Raw genomic sequence first — 20585 nt, 5'->3', positions numbered from 1 at the left:
AGAAATAGTCAATAACTATAGATAAAAACCTCTCCTGCTACTGTATCATATAACAAAATTAAATTGCAATGCTGCCAATCTAGTTCCTCATTACCTTGAAAAAGCTTGGGGGAAAAAAAAGTATGGCCTACTGTATTATTAAACTTGTCTCGGCTATAAAAATTGAACTTGCCAAAAGAGATGACATTAATAATATAGTCTTGAACAATTATAAAAAAGTTACAGCTCCTTGCAGATAAATTCTCTTCCCATCAACTATGTGTGAGAGTGTACTGTGCACACACAACTGTTCTCAAACTGAATTGTTCCTTTCTGTTCACTAGGAGTTACAAAGGAGGACTTCTGTCAGCTCGCTGTGTATCTTTTTTGTGATATCTTCTAACACTTGAAATATGTCTTACTTAGAATGTTTTGGATTAGAAACTGAGTAGACTTAAAGGAGTAATATTCATTCAACTGTTTTAGCAAAATACATCTTTGCTGGGGTTCCATAGCCTCTGGCTATCACAAGGCAAGGATTAACAATTAAAATGCAATTCCCTTTGCTTGTAAAGAATTATCTAATATAAGGAAAGTAATCTTAAAACAAGCTTATAGTAAATGTTGAGTACATGTTCTCTACTGTTTTCAGTAATTTTTATGACCATATTAAGACTTTTTTTTTTTTTTTTTTTTTGAGACGGAGTTTCACACTTGTTGCCCAGGCTGGAGTGGAATGGCACGATCTTGGCTCACCACAACCTCTGCCGCCCAGGTTCAGGCAATTCTCCTGCCTCCAGCCTCCCCAGTAGCTGGGATTACAGGCATGCGCCACCATACTCGGCTAATTTTGTATTTTTAGTAGAGACGGGCTTTCTCCATGTTGGTCAGGCTGGTCTTCAACTCCCGACCTCAGGTGATCCACCCACCTCAGCCTCCCAAAGAAATGGGATTACAGGCGTGAGCCACTATGCCGGGTTTTTTTGTTTTTTGTTTTTTTGGTTTTTTTTTGAGACAGAGTTTCGCTCTTGTTGCCCAGGCTGGAGTGCAGTGGTATGATATCAGCTCACTGCAACCTCTGCCTCCCAGGTTCAAGCGACTATCCTACCTCAGCCTGGCAAGTAGCTGGGATTACAGGCATGCGCCACCACCCACGGTTAATTTTGTATTTTTAGTAGAGACGGCGCTTCTCCATGTTGGTCAGGTTGGTCTCGAACTCCTGACCTCAAGTGATCCGCCCACCTCTGCCTCCCAAAGTGCTGGGATTACAGGCATGAGCCACCACGCCCGGCCTTTTTTTTTTTGAGATGGAGTCTCGCTTTGTCGCCCAGGCTGGAGTGCAGTGGCATGATTAGGCTCACTGCAACCACCGCCTCCTCAGTTCAAGTGACTCTCCTGCCTCAGCCTCACCAGTAGCTGGTATTACATGCACGCGCTACCACACCTGGCTGATTTTTGCATTTTTAGTAGAGACACGTCTTCACCATGTTGGCTAGGCTAGTCTCGAACTCCTGACCTCAGGTGATCCACTCACCTCAGCCTCCCCAAGAGCTGGGATTACAGGTGTGAGCCACTACACCCAGCCTAGGTTATTTCTTTTATCAAATCCTTAGTTACTTCTGAAGTGTTTTATTAAAGAGCTTAGCCTAATGAAGGTATTTTTTCCAAAAACTTTCCTAAAAATTTTTTTCATTACCATACAAACTAAATCCTTTAGTCAGTAATGATATAAAATCACTCACTGCTTAGATATAATCATGCTCTCAGAACTAGCAATTCAGAAACTCAATTTAAAATGAAAATAAAGGCCGAGCCTATAATCCCAGCACTTTGGGAGCCTGAGGCAGGTGGATCACCTGAGGCCAGGAGTTCGAGACCAGCCTGGCCAACATGGCAAAACCCCATCTCTACTAAAAATACAAAAATTAGCCAGGCATGGTGGTGCATACCCATAATACTAGCTTCTTGGGAGGCTGACTGCTTGTACCCAGGAGGCTGAAGTTGCAGTGAGCTGAGATCACTCCACTGCACTCCAGTCTGGGTGACAGAGCAAGACCCTGTCTCAAAACAAAAACAAAAACAAAAAACAGTATGGATGGATCTCAAGAGGACCACGGTGAGTGGAAAAAAGCCATCTGAAAAGGTCATATGCTATATGATTCCATTTCTATAACACTCTCAAAGTGGCAAAATTAGGGAGATGAAGAACAGATTAGTGGTTGGCAAGGGTTAGAAAAGGTAGTAAGGAAGGGTGGCTGAGTGTGACTGTAAAGGAATAGTACATTTCCTGAGAAAGAAACAACAAAAAAAGTTTTCCAAAAAAAATTGTAAAAAAAATTGTAAAAGGTAGGAGGCAGCACAAGGGAGATCTTCACGATGATGGAGCGGTTCTGTATCTTAATTGTGTTGGTGGTTAAATCAGTCTACACATGATCAAAATGACACAGAATACACACATTCCTTGTACTAATGTTAATTTCCGTGTTTTGATATGGTGCCAGAGTTATGTAAGATGTAATAACCGGGGGAAAGTAGGTGAAGGGTACGTGGGACCTCTCTGTATTATCTCTGCCACTTCCTGTTAACCTATAATTATTTCAGAATAAAGAGTTTAAAATAAATACATAAAGCTTATATATATATAAATTTTTTAAAAAATAGTTTGTAACTGGATCTAACAATGAATTAAGAAACGTTGTTAAGGCTGGGAGCAGCGGTTCACATATGTAATCCCAACACTTTGGGAGGCCACGGTAGGAGGACTGCTTGAACCCAGTAGTTCAAGACCAGCCTGGGCAACATGGCAAGACACCATTTCTACAAAACAGAAAACGAAACAAAAAAACAGAAAAAAATTAGCCGGTTGTGGTGGCATGTGCCTATAGTCCCAGCTACTTGGGAGGCTGGGGTGAGAGGATCACCTGAGCCCCGGAAGGTCATCAAAGCTGAGGTGAGCTGTGATCACACCATGGCACTCCAGCCTGGATGACAGAGTGAAACTCTGTCTCAAAAAAAAAGAAAAAAAAGAAAAGAAAAGAGAAGAGAAGAGAAAAGAAGAGAGGCAGGAAGGCAAAAAGGAAGGAAGGAAGGGAGGGAGGGAAGGAGGGAAGGAAGGGAAGGAAGGAAAGAAGGTAGGTTGGTTGTTGAACTGCATCTCTATTTTAAAAGCCTGGGGAATTAAAAAAAAAAAAAAAAAAAAACACTGGCACAGGAGCTTAAATACTGAAATTCTGGTCTCCACCACACTAATATTATAATTATTTTAGTGATCCTGAGGCACAATCTTTTTCATTTCTAGAATAATACAGTTCTTTTTGTGCCTGTTTTCCAAGTTTGTTAGGCTAAAGGAGATAAAAACATCTGCAAAATGCTGAAGTAGGCCGGACGCGGTGGCTCACGCCTGTAATCCCAACACTTTGGGAGGCCAAGGTGGGTGGATCGCCTGAGGTCAGGAGTTCGAGACCAGCCTGACCAGCATGGTGAAACCCCGTCGCTACTAAAAATACAAAAATTAGCCGGGAATGGTGGTGGGCGCCTGTAATCCCAACTACTTGGGAAGCTGAGGCAGGAGAATCGCTTGAACCCAGGAGGCAGAGGTTGCAGTGAGCCAAGATCACACCATTGTACTCCAGCCTAGGCAACAGAGTGAGACTCTGTCTCAAAAATGAAACAAAACAAAACAAAGCTGAAGTATACACAAGTAGTAGTTGAGGATAAAGCAAAGCAACATGCCCTTTCAGATCAGAAAGACTTCAGTTCAAAACCACACTTCCACTCTGGACTGGCTCTGTGCTCTTAAGCAAGTAACTTAATCTCACAAAGTCTGTTTGCTCATCTGTAAAACTGGAATGATAATACAATTTGACTAAATAACATATTTCAGAGGGCCCGACCCTGTGATAATTTTAAATAAATACTGTTAACCCATTCACTAAATATTTTTTCCAATAAAATTTTTAACTACCATAGAAACTATTTAATCAAAACTCTTCTGAGGGCCAGGTGCAGTAGCTCACACCTGTAATCCCAACACTTTGGGAGGATGAGGCAAGAGGATCACCTGAAGCCAGGATCACTCAAGACCAGCTTGGGCAACAAAGCAAAACCCCATCTCTACAAAAAATACAAAACAAAAATTAATCAACTATGCTGGCGCACACTTTGTTGTCCCAGCTATTGGGGAGGCTGAAGCAGGCGGATCACCTGAGCTCAGGTTTTCAAGGCTGTAGTGAGCTATAATCGCGCCACTCTACTTCCAGCCTGGGTGACACCATGACATGCCATCTCCAAATTAACAAACAAATTCTTCTCAGAAGAAAGGTAGTTACAGATATCACTTCCTCCCCCAGAGAGAGTACAGAAGTTTCAACCAATCGCCTATCAATTTGCCTTTTCTAAAAGTCAGCCTCTTTAACAGGGGTTGCTGATTATTGAATCATTTACTTCACAGGCCAAGTCTCACAACAAACATCAGTAGATGACCCAAGCCCCTTTGTTTGCAATGATGACTTCTTACATTAACAAAACTCTTAGCTAGGCTTTACAAATCTTACAGCCTCATAAAAAATTTTCATTGATGTTTATGATGGTTTAACCTACATATTACAAGTGGTACAATACTCTTAGTTGATAAGATTACGTTCTTTTGATTTTACTTTCTCCATTTACCTCATTCATTTTTTTAGTGTAAAAAAATGGCCAGGCACAGTGACTCACACCTGTAATCCTAGCACCTTGGGAGGCCAAGGCAGGCAGATCACGAGGTCAAGAGATGGAGACCATCCTGGCCAACATGGTGAAACCCTGTCTCTACTAAAAATACAAAAATTAGCTGGGCGTGGTGGCGCATGCCTGTAGTCCCAGCTACTTGGGAGGCTGAGGCAGGAGAATCGCTTGAACCCAGGAGGCAGAGGTTGCAATGAGTTGTGATCACGCCACTGCATTCTAGCCCAGCAACAGAACAAGACTCAAAAAAAAAAAAAGTAAGTTTCCTATATAATGACTATTCAAAAGGCAAAAATAGAACCATTATTTCATCAAAGTTTTTGTGTTATGCCAAATACAACTGATGTTCAGACAATGAAAAGTGACTTAACTACCTCACTTATCCAGTGGTCGCTGGCTTGGCAATCTTCACTATCCAGAATACAACAATGAACTTGGAACTGAAACCCAGGAACTTACAAGGGTGCCCTTGAGTCCTCACTCAGAGTATGTTTACTCTTATTGAAGCAGAATTCCAACTTTAAAATTTTATAACCTTTAATCAGTTCCTGGTTTAAACAAATCAGCCATTTAAAACAAAAAAACTTTGGGGACAGAAAAACAGGTAAATTTGATTATGGGCTGGACTTTAGATAGGTTAGGGAATTATTAGGGAATTACATCAATTCTATGCTGCTAATAATAATATTGTGGTTATGCAGTCTTGATCTTATTTTTTAGAGAGGCATACTGAAGTATTTAGGGATAAATGTCATGATGTCTTTAATTATTCTTAAATATTTCAGAAAAAATGAAGTAAATATGGCAAAACATTAGTTGTTCAACCAAAGTTTTGAGAATATGAATGTTTATTATATCATTTACTCTACTTTCCTGTGTGTCTTACATTTTTCATATTAAAAAAGAAATAATGGGCTGGGCACGGTGGTTCACGCCTATAATCCCAGCACTTTGGGAGGCCAAGGCAGGCGGACCACTTGAGGTCAGGAGTTTGAGACCAGCCTGGCCAACATGGTGAAACCCCTTCTCTACTAAAAATACAAAAATTAGCCGGGCGTGGTAGCAGGTGCCTGTAATCCCAGTTACTCAGGAGGCTGAGCAGGAGAACTGCTTGAGCCGGTAAGGCAGAGGTTGCAGTAAGCCAAGATTACGCCACTGCACTCCAGCCTGAGCGACAGAACAAAACTCTGTCTCAAAAAAAGAAGAAAAGGGGAAGGGAAGGGGGAAGGTAAGGGAAGGGAAAGAAAAGACTGTTTTTTAATTCCATGATGAAGACTGCTGGTCTGATTTTGTAACCCACAGTAGGTCAGAAGCTGCAAGTGGAGAGGGAGAGGAGCTGCAATGAGGCATGTTGAGTTGCAAGGAATGCAAATTGATAGCCTGACAGTAAGAGAACAGACATCAAGACTATGCTGTAAGGCCAAGGCGGGCAGATCACCTGAGATCAGGAGTTCAAGACCAGCCTGGCCAACATGGTGAAACCTCATCTCTACAAAAATACAAAAATTAGCTGGGCATGATGGCAGGCGCCTGTAATCCCAGCTACTGGGGAGGCAGGAGAATTGCTTGAACCCGGGAGGCAGAGGTTGCAGTGAGCCGAGATCGCACCACTGCACTCCAACCTGGGCGACAGGGAGAGACGCCATTTCAAAAAAAAAAAAAAAAAAAAAAGGCTACACTGTATATAAAATGCAAACAGAAGAAGTCAACGGTCTGGAGTGCTTAAACTATGAGCTATCCATGGCTATCCCTGGAAGCATCTTAGCATTACGAAACTATAATTAACAGAGACTGAGGTTCACATGTTGCTTTTTATTACTGTCTAACCATAGTACTTCATCTTATACAAAAATAATGTTACTGAAAGTTGAAAAGAAAAAAATTACATGTAACAGCAGAACTCTACAACTACTAATATACATGTATAATCTTGGCCAATATTTCCAAATGTCTATTTCAAATAAACAACTCTGGATATACTGCTTTTGGATTTATTTAAAAAATGACCATTTTCCAAGCTCTTACTTATCACATAAAGGGGAACAAGGAATGTGTAGAATGTAATTAATGAACTCCTTCCTTATTGGAAGGTAACCTATTCTTCTCTTTTACACACAGCACTGCAATGAACACCACTCTGCATACAATTTTTTCTCTCTTTTGGATTACTGGCTTAGGATAGTATCCCAGAAATGAGATTAGTGGGTCAAAGGGTATGAATATATTACCAAGCTGCATTCCATTCCATACTCCACCAATACCACAAAAGTATACTCATTTCATGACAACTTTATCTTAGGCATCGGTTAAACTTATATTTTAGTGATTCAAAAGTTGTGAAATAGCACCTAATTTTAAAATGCTAAGTAAAACAATTAACAGAATAATGCAACATTTGTCCATATGCTCCTTCAGCATTTACTTTTGTATGACTTTTCCTAAGTCACTGAACTTTCTAAGACTTTTGTTTGTACATCTCCAAAAAAACAAGACTGCATCAATTTCACTAGCACTCAGGGCAATGAAAACTGAAGAAAAAGGAACTATTTCTCACACATGAGATTGGCAAAATTTCAACACTGACAGGTTTCAGTGACAGATTACAGAGACTGGGCAGTCTGGTATATTGCTGTGGGTGTGTGCATCTGAAACTAATCTGACAGTGTCTATTAAAATTATAGGCCGGGCGCAGTGGCTCACGCCTGTAATCCCAGCACTTTGGGACGCCGAGGCAGGCAGGTCACGAGGTCAAGAGATCCAGACCATCCTGGCCAACATGGTGAAACCCTGTCTCTACTAAAAATACAAAAATTAGCTGGGCATGTTGGCACATGCCTGCAGTCCCAGCTGCTCAGGAGGCTGAGGCAGGAGAATCACTTGAACCTGGGAGACGGAGGTCACAGTGACCCGAGATCACGCCACTGCACTCCAGCCTGATGACAGAGCGAGACTCCATCTCAAAAAAAATAAATAAAATTGTAAGTGTACACACTCCTTAACCCAGAAATCCAACTTTTAAGACTATCCTATAAAAAAAAGGGCAACAATAAGAAAGAACATATGTTTATTACAGGATGGTTTATAATGACAAACCAGAAAACTAGAACCACCTAAATGCCCATCAATACGGGAATGGTTGAATAAATAGCAGCACATCCACGCCATGGAAAATTAAGCAGGAATTGGAGCCAGTGTATTAATTTAGAACAATATTCATGGTATACTGATATGTAAGAAAGCAAGGTGCTAGGTGATGATCACATTATAACTCTTTTTTAATTTTTAAAGGAAAAACTCTATGTATTATAAGCACTTATGTTTGTCACTGTAAAGGCACAGAAGACCTTTTTCATACAGCAAACTAATAACAATAACTTCTTCAGATGGGGGAAGGATAAATTATTCCTCTATATTATTTGACTTATTACTGTTTGCTCATTGTAATTTTAAAATTCCCATAGATAGCAGGGATTTTTTTAAAGGAAAATTCTACTAGATATCTCTTAATTTCTAGTTAACTCTCAAAGCACACAATTCTATGAAGTGAGGTGAACAAAGGTCACAGAATCTTTAATGAATAGTTAAATGACGTTCAATGGCCACAAGAGTATGTAATATAGTTTTGTAAGGTTTACAGCAAACATAGTTAATATTTCTTTTTTTTTTTTTTTTTTTTGAGACAGAGTCTCACCCTGTCACCCAGGCTGGAGTGCAGTAGCACATTCTTGGCTCACTGCAGCCTCTGCCTCTCAGGTTCAAATGATTTGCCTGCCTCAGCCTCCCGAGTAACTGGGATTACAGGCGTGCACCACCATGCCTGGCTAATTTCTGTATTTTTAGTAGAGATGGGGTTTCACCATGTTGGCCAGGCTGGTTTCGAACTCCTGACCTCAAGTGATCCACCCACCTCAGCCTCCCCAAGTGCTGGGATTACAGACGTGAGCCACCACGCCCGGCCTAATACTTTTTAAAATGTTAACACAAAGGAGTAAGCAGGGAAAAAAAAAAAATTAACTCATGTTAAATACCTCAGCACCACTACCCCCAAATTCTGGATGAACAAAACACTGTATTATTCAAATCACTGAGCTCTGCAAACAATTCCACCAAACGTGTGTGAGAATGTACAGTGAACTCTTCTCCCACTCACTCCTAGATTCATTCTAGTAAACAGCAACAACCACAAAGAAAAGGATTCCTATGAGTACTCGAAGAGCAAGAATCTTATTAATCTCAATTTCCTGCCTGAAACAGGAGACCAGGTGTGGTGGCTCATGCCTGTAACCCCAGCACTTTAGGAGGCCAAGGCAGGTGGATCCCTTGAGCCCAGGAGTAAGAGACCAGTCTGGGCAACATGGTAAAACCATCTCTACAAAAAATAAAAACATCAGCTGGGTGTGGTGGCACACATCTGCAATCCCAGCTACTTGCGAGGCTGAGGCAGGAGGACTGCTTGAGCCTGGAAGGTAGAGGCTACAGTGAGCTGTGATCACCCCACCCCACTCCAGCCCAGAAGACAGAGCAAGACTCTGTCTCAGAGAGGGGGAAAAAAAAAAACACAGGAAAAATTACTAAAGAGCATTCTAGCTAGTCTCCTCTCTAAGAAAGATCTTCTGATCAAGAAGGAAAGACATTTTAGGACGGACAGGCCCATCCTTTCAATTTATCTAGCTAAGCTTAACATTTTATTCAATGTGAGTTACATTTCTTAAACTTTGGCCCTTATGACTGGAGCTATTCAAACTTTTTTTTTTTTTTTTTTTTTTTGAGACGTAGTCTCACTCTGTCGCCCAAGCTGGAGTGCAGTGCTGCGATATCGGCTCACTGCAACCTCCGCCTCCCGGGTTCAAGCAATTCTCCTGCCTCAGCCTCCCAGGTAGCTGGGACTACAGGCATGCGCCACCATGCCCAGCTAATTTTTGTAGTTTTAGTAGAGATGGGGTTTCACCATATTGGCCAGGCTGGTCTCAAACTCCAGATCTTGTGATCTGCCCGCCTCGGCCTCCCAAAGTGCTGGGATTACAGGTGTGAGCCACCACACCCGGCCTCACACAAACTTCAAAAGGACACATCATCAATGTTCCCAGGGGAGTGACAAGAACTTAAACATTCATGAGTAAGAGCAATGTTCACAGGTATGCCCAGCTTAGTGGGAATGTCATCATCCAAATCAGTCACTAGCCACCACAGTAAGGTGGGCTTTTCAAACATTATCATCACTTTTGAAATTAGCCAAAAAAAAAAAAATCAAATCTTAAACATTGTTCAATTCAATACTTCAAGTCTCATTTTTAAACATACCATGTCTACAATCTTCATCAGCTTGCACATAATTTTTCTGCAAAACAAAAATACAAGATAAAATTAAGTATTTCAAGAGCTGCTTTTAACAGAGGTGTTGTCAAAGGGAAACTTGGCTTTGTTTCAAAGTTTAATCATTAATGTTTTAAACTTACTATTCACAGAGCAAAGCTAACACATGTGCCCTCTGAGGATTACAGGGCACTCTACAAATAAACGTCACAGTATACTTCCTAGTCCATGGACCCCCACTCCTACTTCTCACCTTCTCTAACCCTAACTCATCAACACCTCCCTCCCCGCCAAAAGCTTTACTGAGAAAACTGAAGCCACAAGAAGAGAATTTTCATAGACTGTCACCACCATGTCTCCCCACTTCCCAGCATACTCTGTCTTCCTTCTACCTGTTAACAGACATACTACCGTGCTCCTTTCTAAAGTCAACCTACGCCTGTGCAGATCAACTCAGCCGCCTACGCAGGTTCGGCACTCCAGCAAGCCTCCTCGACTTGTCCTACATCATTAATTTTTTGCTTTTGATTGGTTCATTTCTATACAGAAATACAGTTATTTCTCCCATCTAAAAAAATATTTCCCTTGACTTTATCTCTCCCACTAGCTACCATTCCTTTTTCTTTTTCCTTTTCCTTTCTCTTTTTTTTCTCTTTGGTGTCTCTTCATGGCAAAACTCCTCAAGAGTTGTCCATGTTGATGTATTTCAATTCCTTCCCCCAATTCTCTCCTAAGCCCTCTTTTTAAGCAGACTTTCACCCACTACTCCAAGGAAGCCACTCTCAAGAGATCACCAGTGACCTCCACTGCATCCATGTGGACCCACACGATTCACATGTGCCCACTCAGACACATTCTCACGGCTTTCTTGGCAGCTGCTGACACTACTCCACATTTCCTCACTTGGACACACTTCCTTCCTTCACGCGGCTACCAGGACTCCTTCCTCTCACACTTTCCCCTTTCCTCAGGGTTGCTCTTTAGGTTGCTTTGCTGGTTGTTGCTCTGCTCCCCAACCTCTTGACACTGCAGCAGCCCAGGACTCAGCCCTCAGTTCTCGCCTCTTCTCTATGATGCTCATTTTCCCTTGGTGATTCTACACTGGCTCAAGACATCATATAGCACTTCTGTCCCACAGTCTTCAATGAATCTCTCTCCCAAATTCCATATGTGCATATCTGACTGCTTACTCAGCATCTTCAGCTGGGTATCTGAATGACATCTCAAACTCAGTATGTCCAAAACTGAACTCCCACTTTCCCCCACAAAACCTCCTCCCCAGCTGTAGCCTTCTAACCTCAGTTGAAGGAAACATCATTCTTCCAATTGCTCAGACAAAAAGTATCGAGGTAAGTAACTGTGACTGCTCTCCCTCATTCCCTGCATTCAATACATTAAGAAACCTGATTACTTCTATTTTCAATGTATAAACCAAAACCTAGTTACTTCTCACTATCTCCACTGCTACCATTTTGATCTGAGCCACTCTGGCCTGGATTATTCTAATAGTCTCCAATCTAGTCTCCTTGCATCAACGCTTATCCCTTTACAGTTTATTCTCAGCACAAAAGTCAAACAATTCCTGTTAAATTAGATCACACCACTCCTCTGCCCAAAGCCCTGCAATAGCTGCCCAACTCACAGAGAATAAAAACCAAAGTCTTTACCACGAGCCAGCGGGCCCCACAGGCTTTAGTCCTCCCACCTCTCCACCGCGTGCACTCTACTCTGGCCACACTAACTCCTAGCTGCTACTCAAGCACAGCAGGCATGCTTCTGCTGCTGGGTCTGTTTCCATTGCCTGCAACGCTCTTCCTCCAGTTTTACACATGGCTCACCCCCTTGTCTCTGGTTATCTCCTTCTCAATGAGGCCTGCCTTGACCACTCTATTTAAAATTGTAACCACATCTCTAACCCCAATATTCCCAATCTCCCCTGCCCTGTTCTCCTTTTTTCATGCGGTTACTACCTTTTAACAATCTATGGTGGGGTTTTTTTTTTGGTTTTTGTTTTTTGTTGTTGTTTTTTTTTTAAGACGGAGTCTCGGAGTCTCGCCCTGTTGCCCAGGCTGGAGGGCAGTGGTGCAACCTCGGCTCACTGCAACCTCTGCCTCCTGGGTTCAAGCGATTCTCCTGGCTCAGCCTCCTGAGTAGCTGGGATTATAGGCACGTGCTACCACGTCTGGCTAATTTTTGTATTTTTAGTAGAGACAGGGTTTCACCATGTTGGTTAGGCCAACTCAAACTCCTGACCTCATGATCCACCTGCCTTGGCCTCCCAAAGTGCTGGGATTACAGGTGTGAGCCACCATGCCCAGCCAGTGTTTATTTTTTATAATGTTTATTGTTTATTTTCTGTTCCCCTACTAGAAAAAGTATCATAAAGAAGAGACTTTTCTTTCTCTTTCATCAATATATATAACAAGAACCTAGAACAGTGTCTACTACACAGTACATACTCAATAAATACTTGTTGAGTGAGTGCACAATCCAAAATGCCCTACAGTAGTACAGTTTTCAAGGTTCAAAAACGTAGTTACCTTGCCATCAAATATATTCAGCAATCAACAGCCACTTCACTCACATCTCTTTGGCCCAGAATTAGCTATTTGTATCGTCACCCCTCAATGAAAAAGGCCATTTTACATAGTTCAGCATTGGCTTATTGACAGTGTTTACTCACCAGTTGCAAAAATGAGGCAATTCTGTAGAGAAGACTCTCAATTTTGATGCGTTCTATTTCCAATGGACAAGGCCCTGTGAAGTCTGCCATGGAGTACTGGCCAAGAGAAAGAAGGGCCTCTGTGCAGTGCTTGAGGGCCATTTCATAGTCCTGCCTCTTAAGTGATTCACATGCTTGTTCACATGACTTTTCAGCTCTTCTGTCTTCCATGACTCAGGGACAAAAATCCTACAGACAGGGAGAAAGAACAAGAGAAGGTTTTTTAAACTTATTAATTATAAATTCTAGCCCCATTCCTATCTCAGCTGGCTTAATTATCTATCTGAATACTCTCAGCTAGCCTTTTGATCAAGGTCACAGCTAAGCAGCAGCTATTGATGCTACAAAATCTATACTTCTCTTTGATATTTTATGAAGTCTTTACTAAGATTCAAGCAAAATGTCAATCATAAGCCAGGATCATACCAACAATATAACAAATTTATAAATGAGGCAAATTTAGAAATGAAACATGACTGTGAATACCGCAAAGTATACAACAAACCATAAAGGATCCCCTTTCTTAACCAAAGGGACAGAAACGTTTCATATCCCAATCTCCAAATTTCAGTTTCCTAATTTCAGTCTCACAGTTCTGTGACCACGATTGCAAAAAACCAAAATCTATACCATGCAGGATTATTTCCCACCAATTAAAAAACTGGTTGGAACTGTTTGAACTGTCCATTAATTCAATTCAACAAACATTTCTCGAGGGCCAGGCCCTGTGCTAGCAGCAATGAATGCAAAGACAGGGCATGTCATCTCTGCTTTCAAGAAACTCAGATTCTAGCAAGACAGGCAAAGCACAAATGAACAATTACAAAAAAGACTTATTCCATCTGCCTAAAGGCATGAGCTGATTGCAAAAGGTGAACAGGAGTTCACCATACAGATGATAGGGAGAGCAAATGCGAGCTTTTCAGAGAGAAGAGTTCAAGTGAAATCACCAAGGGGAGAAAATACACAGCCTAAACTCAAGGTACGTCAGAGGAGTAAGAGAAGCTATGAATGACCTCAAATGCCACGACAAGAAGCAAGGGTTTTATTCCACAGGCAATGGAACACGATGAAATTTTTTAAATAAGGAAGGAATCTATCAAACATAAGTCCTACCAGTTCTACAAAGAACTGGTTAGAAATAGAAGAAATCACAGCTTGCCACAGGGGAAGAAATGGCAAACATTGCCATTAGTAAGAGATCACTAAAATAGTCCAAGTAAGAAATAGCAGGAGTTTACACGTTGTTTCTCCCTAGCTATAACACTCATGGCAGGAGTGGAAAACTTGGACACAGAAGACCGACATCCTTTGACCTGACATTCACAATACTGCTCCAAACAGTCACTCTTGCTGACCATCTCTGTCAAACTTACAGATTGCTTTCCGTGCCTGCATCCACCTTCTCTCTCTCCTGCTCCTCCCTACCTTCCACCTTAACCGCTGGCCTTATGGTACTTCTTTGTCCCTTCCGCCTGCCTCCAGCCTACATATATGTTCTCTGCCAGCCTTCTCGGCTTTGATAATGACACATGGGCCCTGCCCTCTCCTCGCTGTGCTGTAACCATCTGCTGCCAATAAACTGCAGTGCAAGATGAGGGGAGAAAAGTCATTGATGGGCAGCCCATAGAGAGCAGCAGGAGGCAAGATGACAGACATCTGAAGAGGTCTAAGCCCCTTCAGCTTTTGAGATTCTTGGTCTACCAAAACAGTAGAAATAGCTAGGGAATGAGATAAGGAAGAGTTCAAAAAGGACTTCAACAGTATTTGTCAGCATTTGTTCAATATTGGGGATTTACACATGTGGTACAACATAACATTCCCTACGTTTCTCAGTTTGGAATTTTTAATTTTAACACTTTTTTTTGAGACAGGGTCTCACTCTGTTACCTAGGCTCGAGTAGAGTGGCACAATCACTGCTCACTGCAGCCTCGACTTGCCAGGCTCAAGCAATCCTTCTAACTCAGCATCTCGAGTAGCTGGGACTACAGGCATGCATCACCATGTCCCGCTAAATCGTTATTTTATTTTATTTTTGTATTGACAGGGTCTCCCTATGTTGCCCAGCCTGGTCTCAAAACTCCTGGGCTCAAGCTGTCCTCCCGCTTCAGCCAACCAAAGTGCTAGGATTACAGGTGTGAGCCACTGTACCAAGCCTAAACTAACACTTTTAATATAAAAAAAAAGAAATCTAATTGTGTTATTAAGATAACCCCCCCCCCCCAAAAAAAAGAGTACTGTATCCTTGGTCTTTTACGTGGTTTACCTTTAAACTTCCTCAGCTTTCCTTCAGGGAGGCTGTAATTCCCAGTTTAGTTTAAGGGTAAGGGGATTTAAATAAGACACGGTTGGTATGTATGCCTGTTACACAAACATACATTGATGCGGGTGAAATCAATTGTTCAACAAAAGTCAAAAATAATTTCTGTATCACTACAGCAATGTTGCCCATTAGACAAAGAGTGGCATTACAAAATTACTAACTCATGATATAGTCCAGATATAAAATATCAACACTATTAACATTTTGGGCTCAATAATTTTTTGCTGTGGGCCATTCTGTGCATTGTAGGTTATTGAGCAGTCATTATCCCTGGTCCTCACCAGCAGATGCCAGTAGCACGTCCCCTGACTTGTGACAACCGAATATGTCTCCAGTAAATGTCTGGAGAAGGCAAAATCAGCTCTAGTTGAGAACTGCTAATATAGACAAGCATACACTGCTTGCCAGATAACAGCAACACAAGATTCATAAAGTCCATGGATACCAGAGGCCCTAGAATTAGCAAATCTTCCCTACAGAACTCCCAGCCCACATCCAGACCAATAATACAAAAAGAAGTCATAAGAAAACAAAGCTAATAATGCACCAGCTAAAATCTTTCCTAGGAATGAGTATAGCACAGTGATCCAGAGCACAGACTGGGAACCAGAATTCACCAGCTGCACCACTCTCCAGCTGCATAGCCTGGGGCAAGTGGCTTTACATGGATTATTTCAACTTGCTCACCTCTAAACTGGGAAGACAACTAATACCTACCTCCTAGGGTTACTGCAAGGATTAAGTGAAATAATACCTATAAAGTACTTAAAAGAATGCCTGGGACATAAGTGCTCAATAAGTGTTAGCTATTATAATGTCTCTAAAATTCCTTATTTTCACTTTATATAAAGTTTTTTGTTGTTGTTGTTGCTGTTTTTTGTTTTTTGTTTTTTTTTTTTTAAGAGACAGAGTCTCGCTGTGCAGCCCATGCTGGGAGTGTAGTCGTGCAATCATAGCTCCTGCTGCCACACACTTTGGAATCATCCTCCTGCCTTGGCCTCCCAAAAAGCTGGGACTACAAGTGCGTCCACCACAACCGGCTAATATTTTTTTAATTTTTTTGTAGAGACAGGGTCTCAATGTGTGGCCTAGCCTAGTCTTAAACTCTTGGCCTCAAAAGATCATCCCAACTTGGCCTCCCAAATGCTGGGATTACAGGCGTGAGCCACTGTACCCAGCCCACATAAAGCTGAAATCACTTTACTGATCTCAACATACAATACGGTATAGACAATGAAGTATTATTCTATGTAATTACTTTACCTACTTGACAGAGGATTTTCACCTATTTTCTCCATCTCAATACACCGGTAATGATTATGCAAAGAATAGCCATTGGAGAAAAAAGTATATCTGCAAGTCACTGACAAGGACTAGCTAAACCCTAAATCTGGCTATGAGGGATGATCACAAAGACTAATATCAACAATGAGTCCCAAACATATTAGCCAGGGAGAGCTCAGTAACATTAATATGTAAGTAGAGATTAAGGGCAGAACTATGAATTTCAGGAGCTTTGAGAGGAAATGACTCAATTTACGACCCTTCCTCAGAAGTGGATATCTACCCCAATTACCTTTGTTAATCAGGGCCTGATGACTAGTTTCCAAGATCTACCTGAATCACAGTAGGGTCACTTAGCTGTAGTGTGGAACTCAATACAACGCATGCTCCGTTCAGCTGTTTTGTCGAGCTTTTCAGAAAACAGCATGACCTTACTGCACCCACTCCTTCTGAAGAAGCTAAAGTGGTTTATCAAGCATAAAAGCAAAACTGTCTGTCAAAGTCAAAATGAGAAAACATCTCAGGCCATGCTAAAATGGACTATGGATAATACGCAGTGAGAGATCTAGAAGTACTTCTAAATGAGGCCAGCTCCCAGATACACTTCAAGAGTGTAGCTGACACCCCTGCCTAGGACACATCGATACATCTGTATCTATTGTATGTGATCCTGCTACCTGAACGTAACAGCCAGATCCAAGGGCAGATACTGACTAAGTGGGGCCGGGCACGGTGGCTCACGCCTGTAATCCCAGCACTTTGGGAGGCCGAGGCGAGCGGATCATGAGGTCAGGAGATCGAGCCCATCCTGGCTAACACGGTGAAACCCCATCTCTACTAAAAATACAAAAAAAAAAAAAAAAAATTAGCCTGGCGTGGTTGCCGGCGCCTGTAGTCCCAGCTACTCGGGAGGCTGAGGAAGAATGGCGTGAACCCGGGAGGCAGAGCTTGCAGTGAGCCGAGATCGCGCCACTGCACTCCAGCCTGGGCAACAGAGCGAGACTCCGTCTCAAAAAAGAAAAAAAGAAGATACTAAGTTGGGTCTCTAAGGATCTTTCCTACAGGGACAGAGTGGCCCAGGGAATGGAAGTCGCTGGAGCTGAGTCACATTAAGCACATTAAGCACACCAGTGTAGGAAGAAGCATCACATTCGCCCATTGCTGAGGTCCGCCCCATCTGTCTTGACTCTTTCTCTTCCTGCTAAAAATTATCCAAACTTGGCCGGGCGTGGTGGCTCACGCCGGTAATCCCAGCACTTTGGGTGGCTGAGGCGGACAGATCACCTGAGCTCAGGAGTTTGAGACCATCCTGGCTAACAAAGTGAAACCCCGTCTCTATTAAAAATACAAAAAATTAGCCGGATGTGGTAGCACATGCCTGTAGTCCCAGCTACTCGGGAGGCTGAGGCAGGAGAATCGCTTGAACACAGGAGGCGAAGGCTGCAGTGAGCTGAGATTGCGCCATTGCACTCCAGCCTGGGCGACAGAGCAAGACTCCCTCTCAAAGAAAAAAAAAATTATCCAAACTTTTATCAAAGGAACATAAAACACTAATTTCCTTTAAACTCCTATCCCTGTGAGAAACACTGACTTGGAGGATGTGACTTCACAAGCAAGAAAGCTGAAATCAGAAACCAGGACTCTAATCCAAATCCACTAACTCCTCTGATCTGTTGCTGACCTATAAAAAGAGACTAATACCATGCAATGAACGTTAGTTGTTCTGCCACCAAATACCCATTCCCTTCCCTGGTAATAAAAGCCCACAATTTCCCTTCGAGAATTCACCTCTCCCCATCTCTCAGACCATGTGGTTCCTGAAAAGCTAACTCCACCAGGGATGCGGGGTGGCATGTGACACTAACTGGCCAATCCGAGCCTCACAGCCCTGAACACAGGGATTGGCTCAGGGTAGGCCATATGACCCTGTAAGAGCCAATGAGACACCATGAGACTCGCTGAGGCTTCTGGGAAAGAAACTGAAGCTCCTTCCAGCTGAATCTAAATTCTGAGAAACTACAGGGGGTTGAATATACCGCAGCCATTTTTCTTACAGTGTCAGCAACTGAAGTCTATACAGGAAAAGGCAGAGCTGATTCACAGGGAGAAACTAAGTCCTGATGACATCACCTGACCCCTGAATCCAGCTCTGGCTAGCTGTGCCTGGACTTCGAAGTTAGGTAAGCCAAGAAACTTTTTTCCAGCTTAAGTCAGTTTAGGTTGATATTTCAGGCAGTTGGAACCAAGACAGTCTTAATTTAGATAATCTGAACAGTACCAAATGAGCTGATAATTGTCTTGTAAAATAGTGTATACACGATTATTAATAACAATGATGTTATTTATTACTAATAACAGTAAGTGTAAAGAGAAAAAATAAGTGAGCATGGGAGACAAATGGCTTAGTGTGATATATGATTCTTCTGTGTCTTAAAAATATAAGCCTAGCTTTCCATGCCCATAGTGCTCATGCAAACATGGTGAACGTTGCTAAAACCCGCCGGACTTTCTGTAAGAAGTGTGGCAAGCACCAACCCCACAAAGCGACACAGTACAAGGGCAAGGATTCTCTGTATGCCCAGGGAAAGCAGCGTTATGACACGAAACAGAGTGGCTATGGTGGGCAAACTAAGCCGATCTTCCAGAAAAAGGCTAAAACTACAAAGAAGACTGTCCTAAGACTTGAGTGCGTTGAGCCCAAACAGATCTAAGAGAATGCTGGCTATTAAAAAGATGCAAGCATTTTGAACTGGAAGGAGATAAGAAGAGAAAGGGTCAAGTGATCCAGTTCTATGTGTCATCTTTTATTATGAAGACAATAAAATCTTGAGTTTATGTTAAAAAAAATTACATATATATATAAGCCCAAAGCATTTGTTTTAACAACTTATAAAGTTACTTCAGTAATAACAAGAAGCTTTTACTGAAGGTTCATTGTGTGCCAGATGTTTAAAAGATTATATGTACATAATCTAATTTAATCCTCACAATGACCCTATAAAGTAGATATTAGAATTGTTATTATCATTCCCATTCACAGATGAGGAAACTGAAGCACAGAGTTAACTTATCCAGTTACACTGTAAACGACAGAGGCAGGATTCAAATCCAGGCAGCCCGACAACTCCTACCTTTACCACGACACTGATTCTGAGCCCACAAGCAACTAAGGTTCTAATGCTATTCCAACAGAGTAAAAACTCAAAGTCCAGCACTCCCAAAAGCACCAAATGTGACAGTAAAATATCACCTTTTAATTCTGAAACAGGGTTAACATAGTTCTGCATTATAAAAAGTATGTCTGTGTTAGTAACCGCAATGTTAGTGATTACCATTTTAAAAAATGTAAAACACACACACACCCCTAAGCCAATTATCTCCTTGGTTAAGCAAAAATCCTAAGTGTCCCAAGACAAAGGAGTGTATTAATTAGCACCATCTTTCCATAAAATGGTAACATTTGCATCCTTCCACAAAAGTCAACTTTCAGACAGTATCCCATCCCTAACTTACTTTTTGCCACTTTTATAAAACAGAAACTTGTTCTAAAATTGATTCATCTTAGCACAATCTGACAAAAGAGCAAAATCGATAAATTTTATCAAAATTAAACATTTTTGTACCATGAAAAAGACACTGTTAAAAGAATAAAAGACAAGTTAGAGACTGGGAGAAATTTTGTGCAAATCACTTATTTGAAAAAGGATTCAGATCTGAACATATAAAGAACTCCCTGCCGGGCGTGGTGGCTCACACCTGTAATCCCAGCACTTTGGGAGGCTGAGGCAAGTGAATCACAAGGTCAAGCGATCAAGACCATCCTGGCCAACATGGTGAAACCCCATCTTTCCTAAAAATACAAAAATTATCTGGGTGTGGTGGCGTGCACCTGTATTCCCAGCTACTCGGGAGGCTGAGGCAGGAGATCGCTTGAACACAGAAGGCGGAGGTTGCAGTGAGCCGAGATCACATCACTGCGCTCCAGCCTAGCGACAGGGTGAGACTCCATCTCAAAAAAAAAAAAAAAGAAAAAAGAAAAAAAAAAGAACTCCCAACAGTCAACAATAAGAAAACTAACCAAATAAAAACTGAGCAACAGATTTCAACAGATACTCCCAAACAGGATATAATGATAACAAATAAGCACATAAAAGATGTTCAGTGTTATTAGCCATTAGGGAAATGCAAACTAAAGCCATGATTAGATTCCACTACATACCTATTAGAATGGCTAAATT

General features: G+C 41.8%; 1 protein-coding gene and 1 pseudogene across 9 annotated transcripts in view; one reads left to right on the top strand and one right to left on the bottom strand.

Annotated features, from left to right (window-relative positions):
* The window catches only part of HELZ (helicase with zinc finger), a 176186-nt gene that overhangs the window by 135111 nt on the left and 20490 nt on the right, over positions 1-20585 (bottom strand). For all 9 annotated transcript variants that reach the window (XM_055387014.2, XM_055387017.2, XM_055387013.2 and 6 more), the window contains 2 exons: positions 12701-12928; positions 10006-10042 (listed from right to left, as the gene is read on the bottom strand). In XM_055387014.2, the coding sequence (XP_055242989.2) occupies positions 10006-10042; positions 12701-12910 (247 nt within the window). In that variant the 5' untranslated portion in view covers positions 12911-12928. The remainder of the gene's footprint in view (positions 1-10005; positions 10043-12700; positions 12929-20585) is intronic.
* Positions 18244-19207, top strand: LOC109026749 (large ribosomal subunit protein eL42-like; annotated as a pseudogene).

This window comes from Gorilla gorilla, chromosome 4 (assembly GCF_029281585.2).
Source record: "Gorilla gorilla gorilla isolate KB3781 chromosome 4, NHGRI_mGorGor1-v2.1_pri, whole genome shotgun sequence".
NCBI classification, from domain to species: Eukaryota; Metazoa; Chordata; class Mammalia; order Primates; family Hominidae; genus Gorilla; species Gorilla gorilla.
This window is presented reverse-complemented; position numbering and strand designations above follow the sequence as displayed.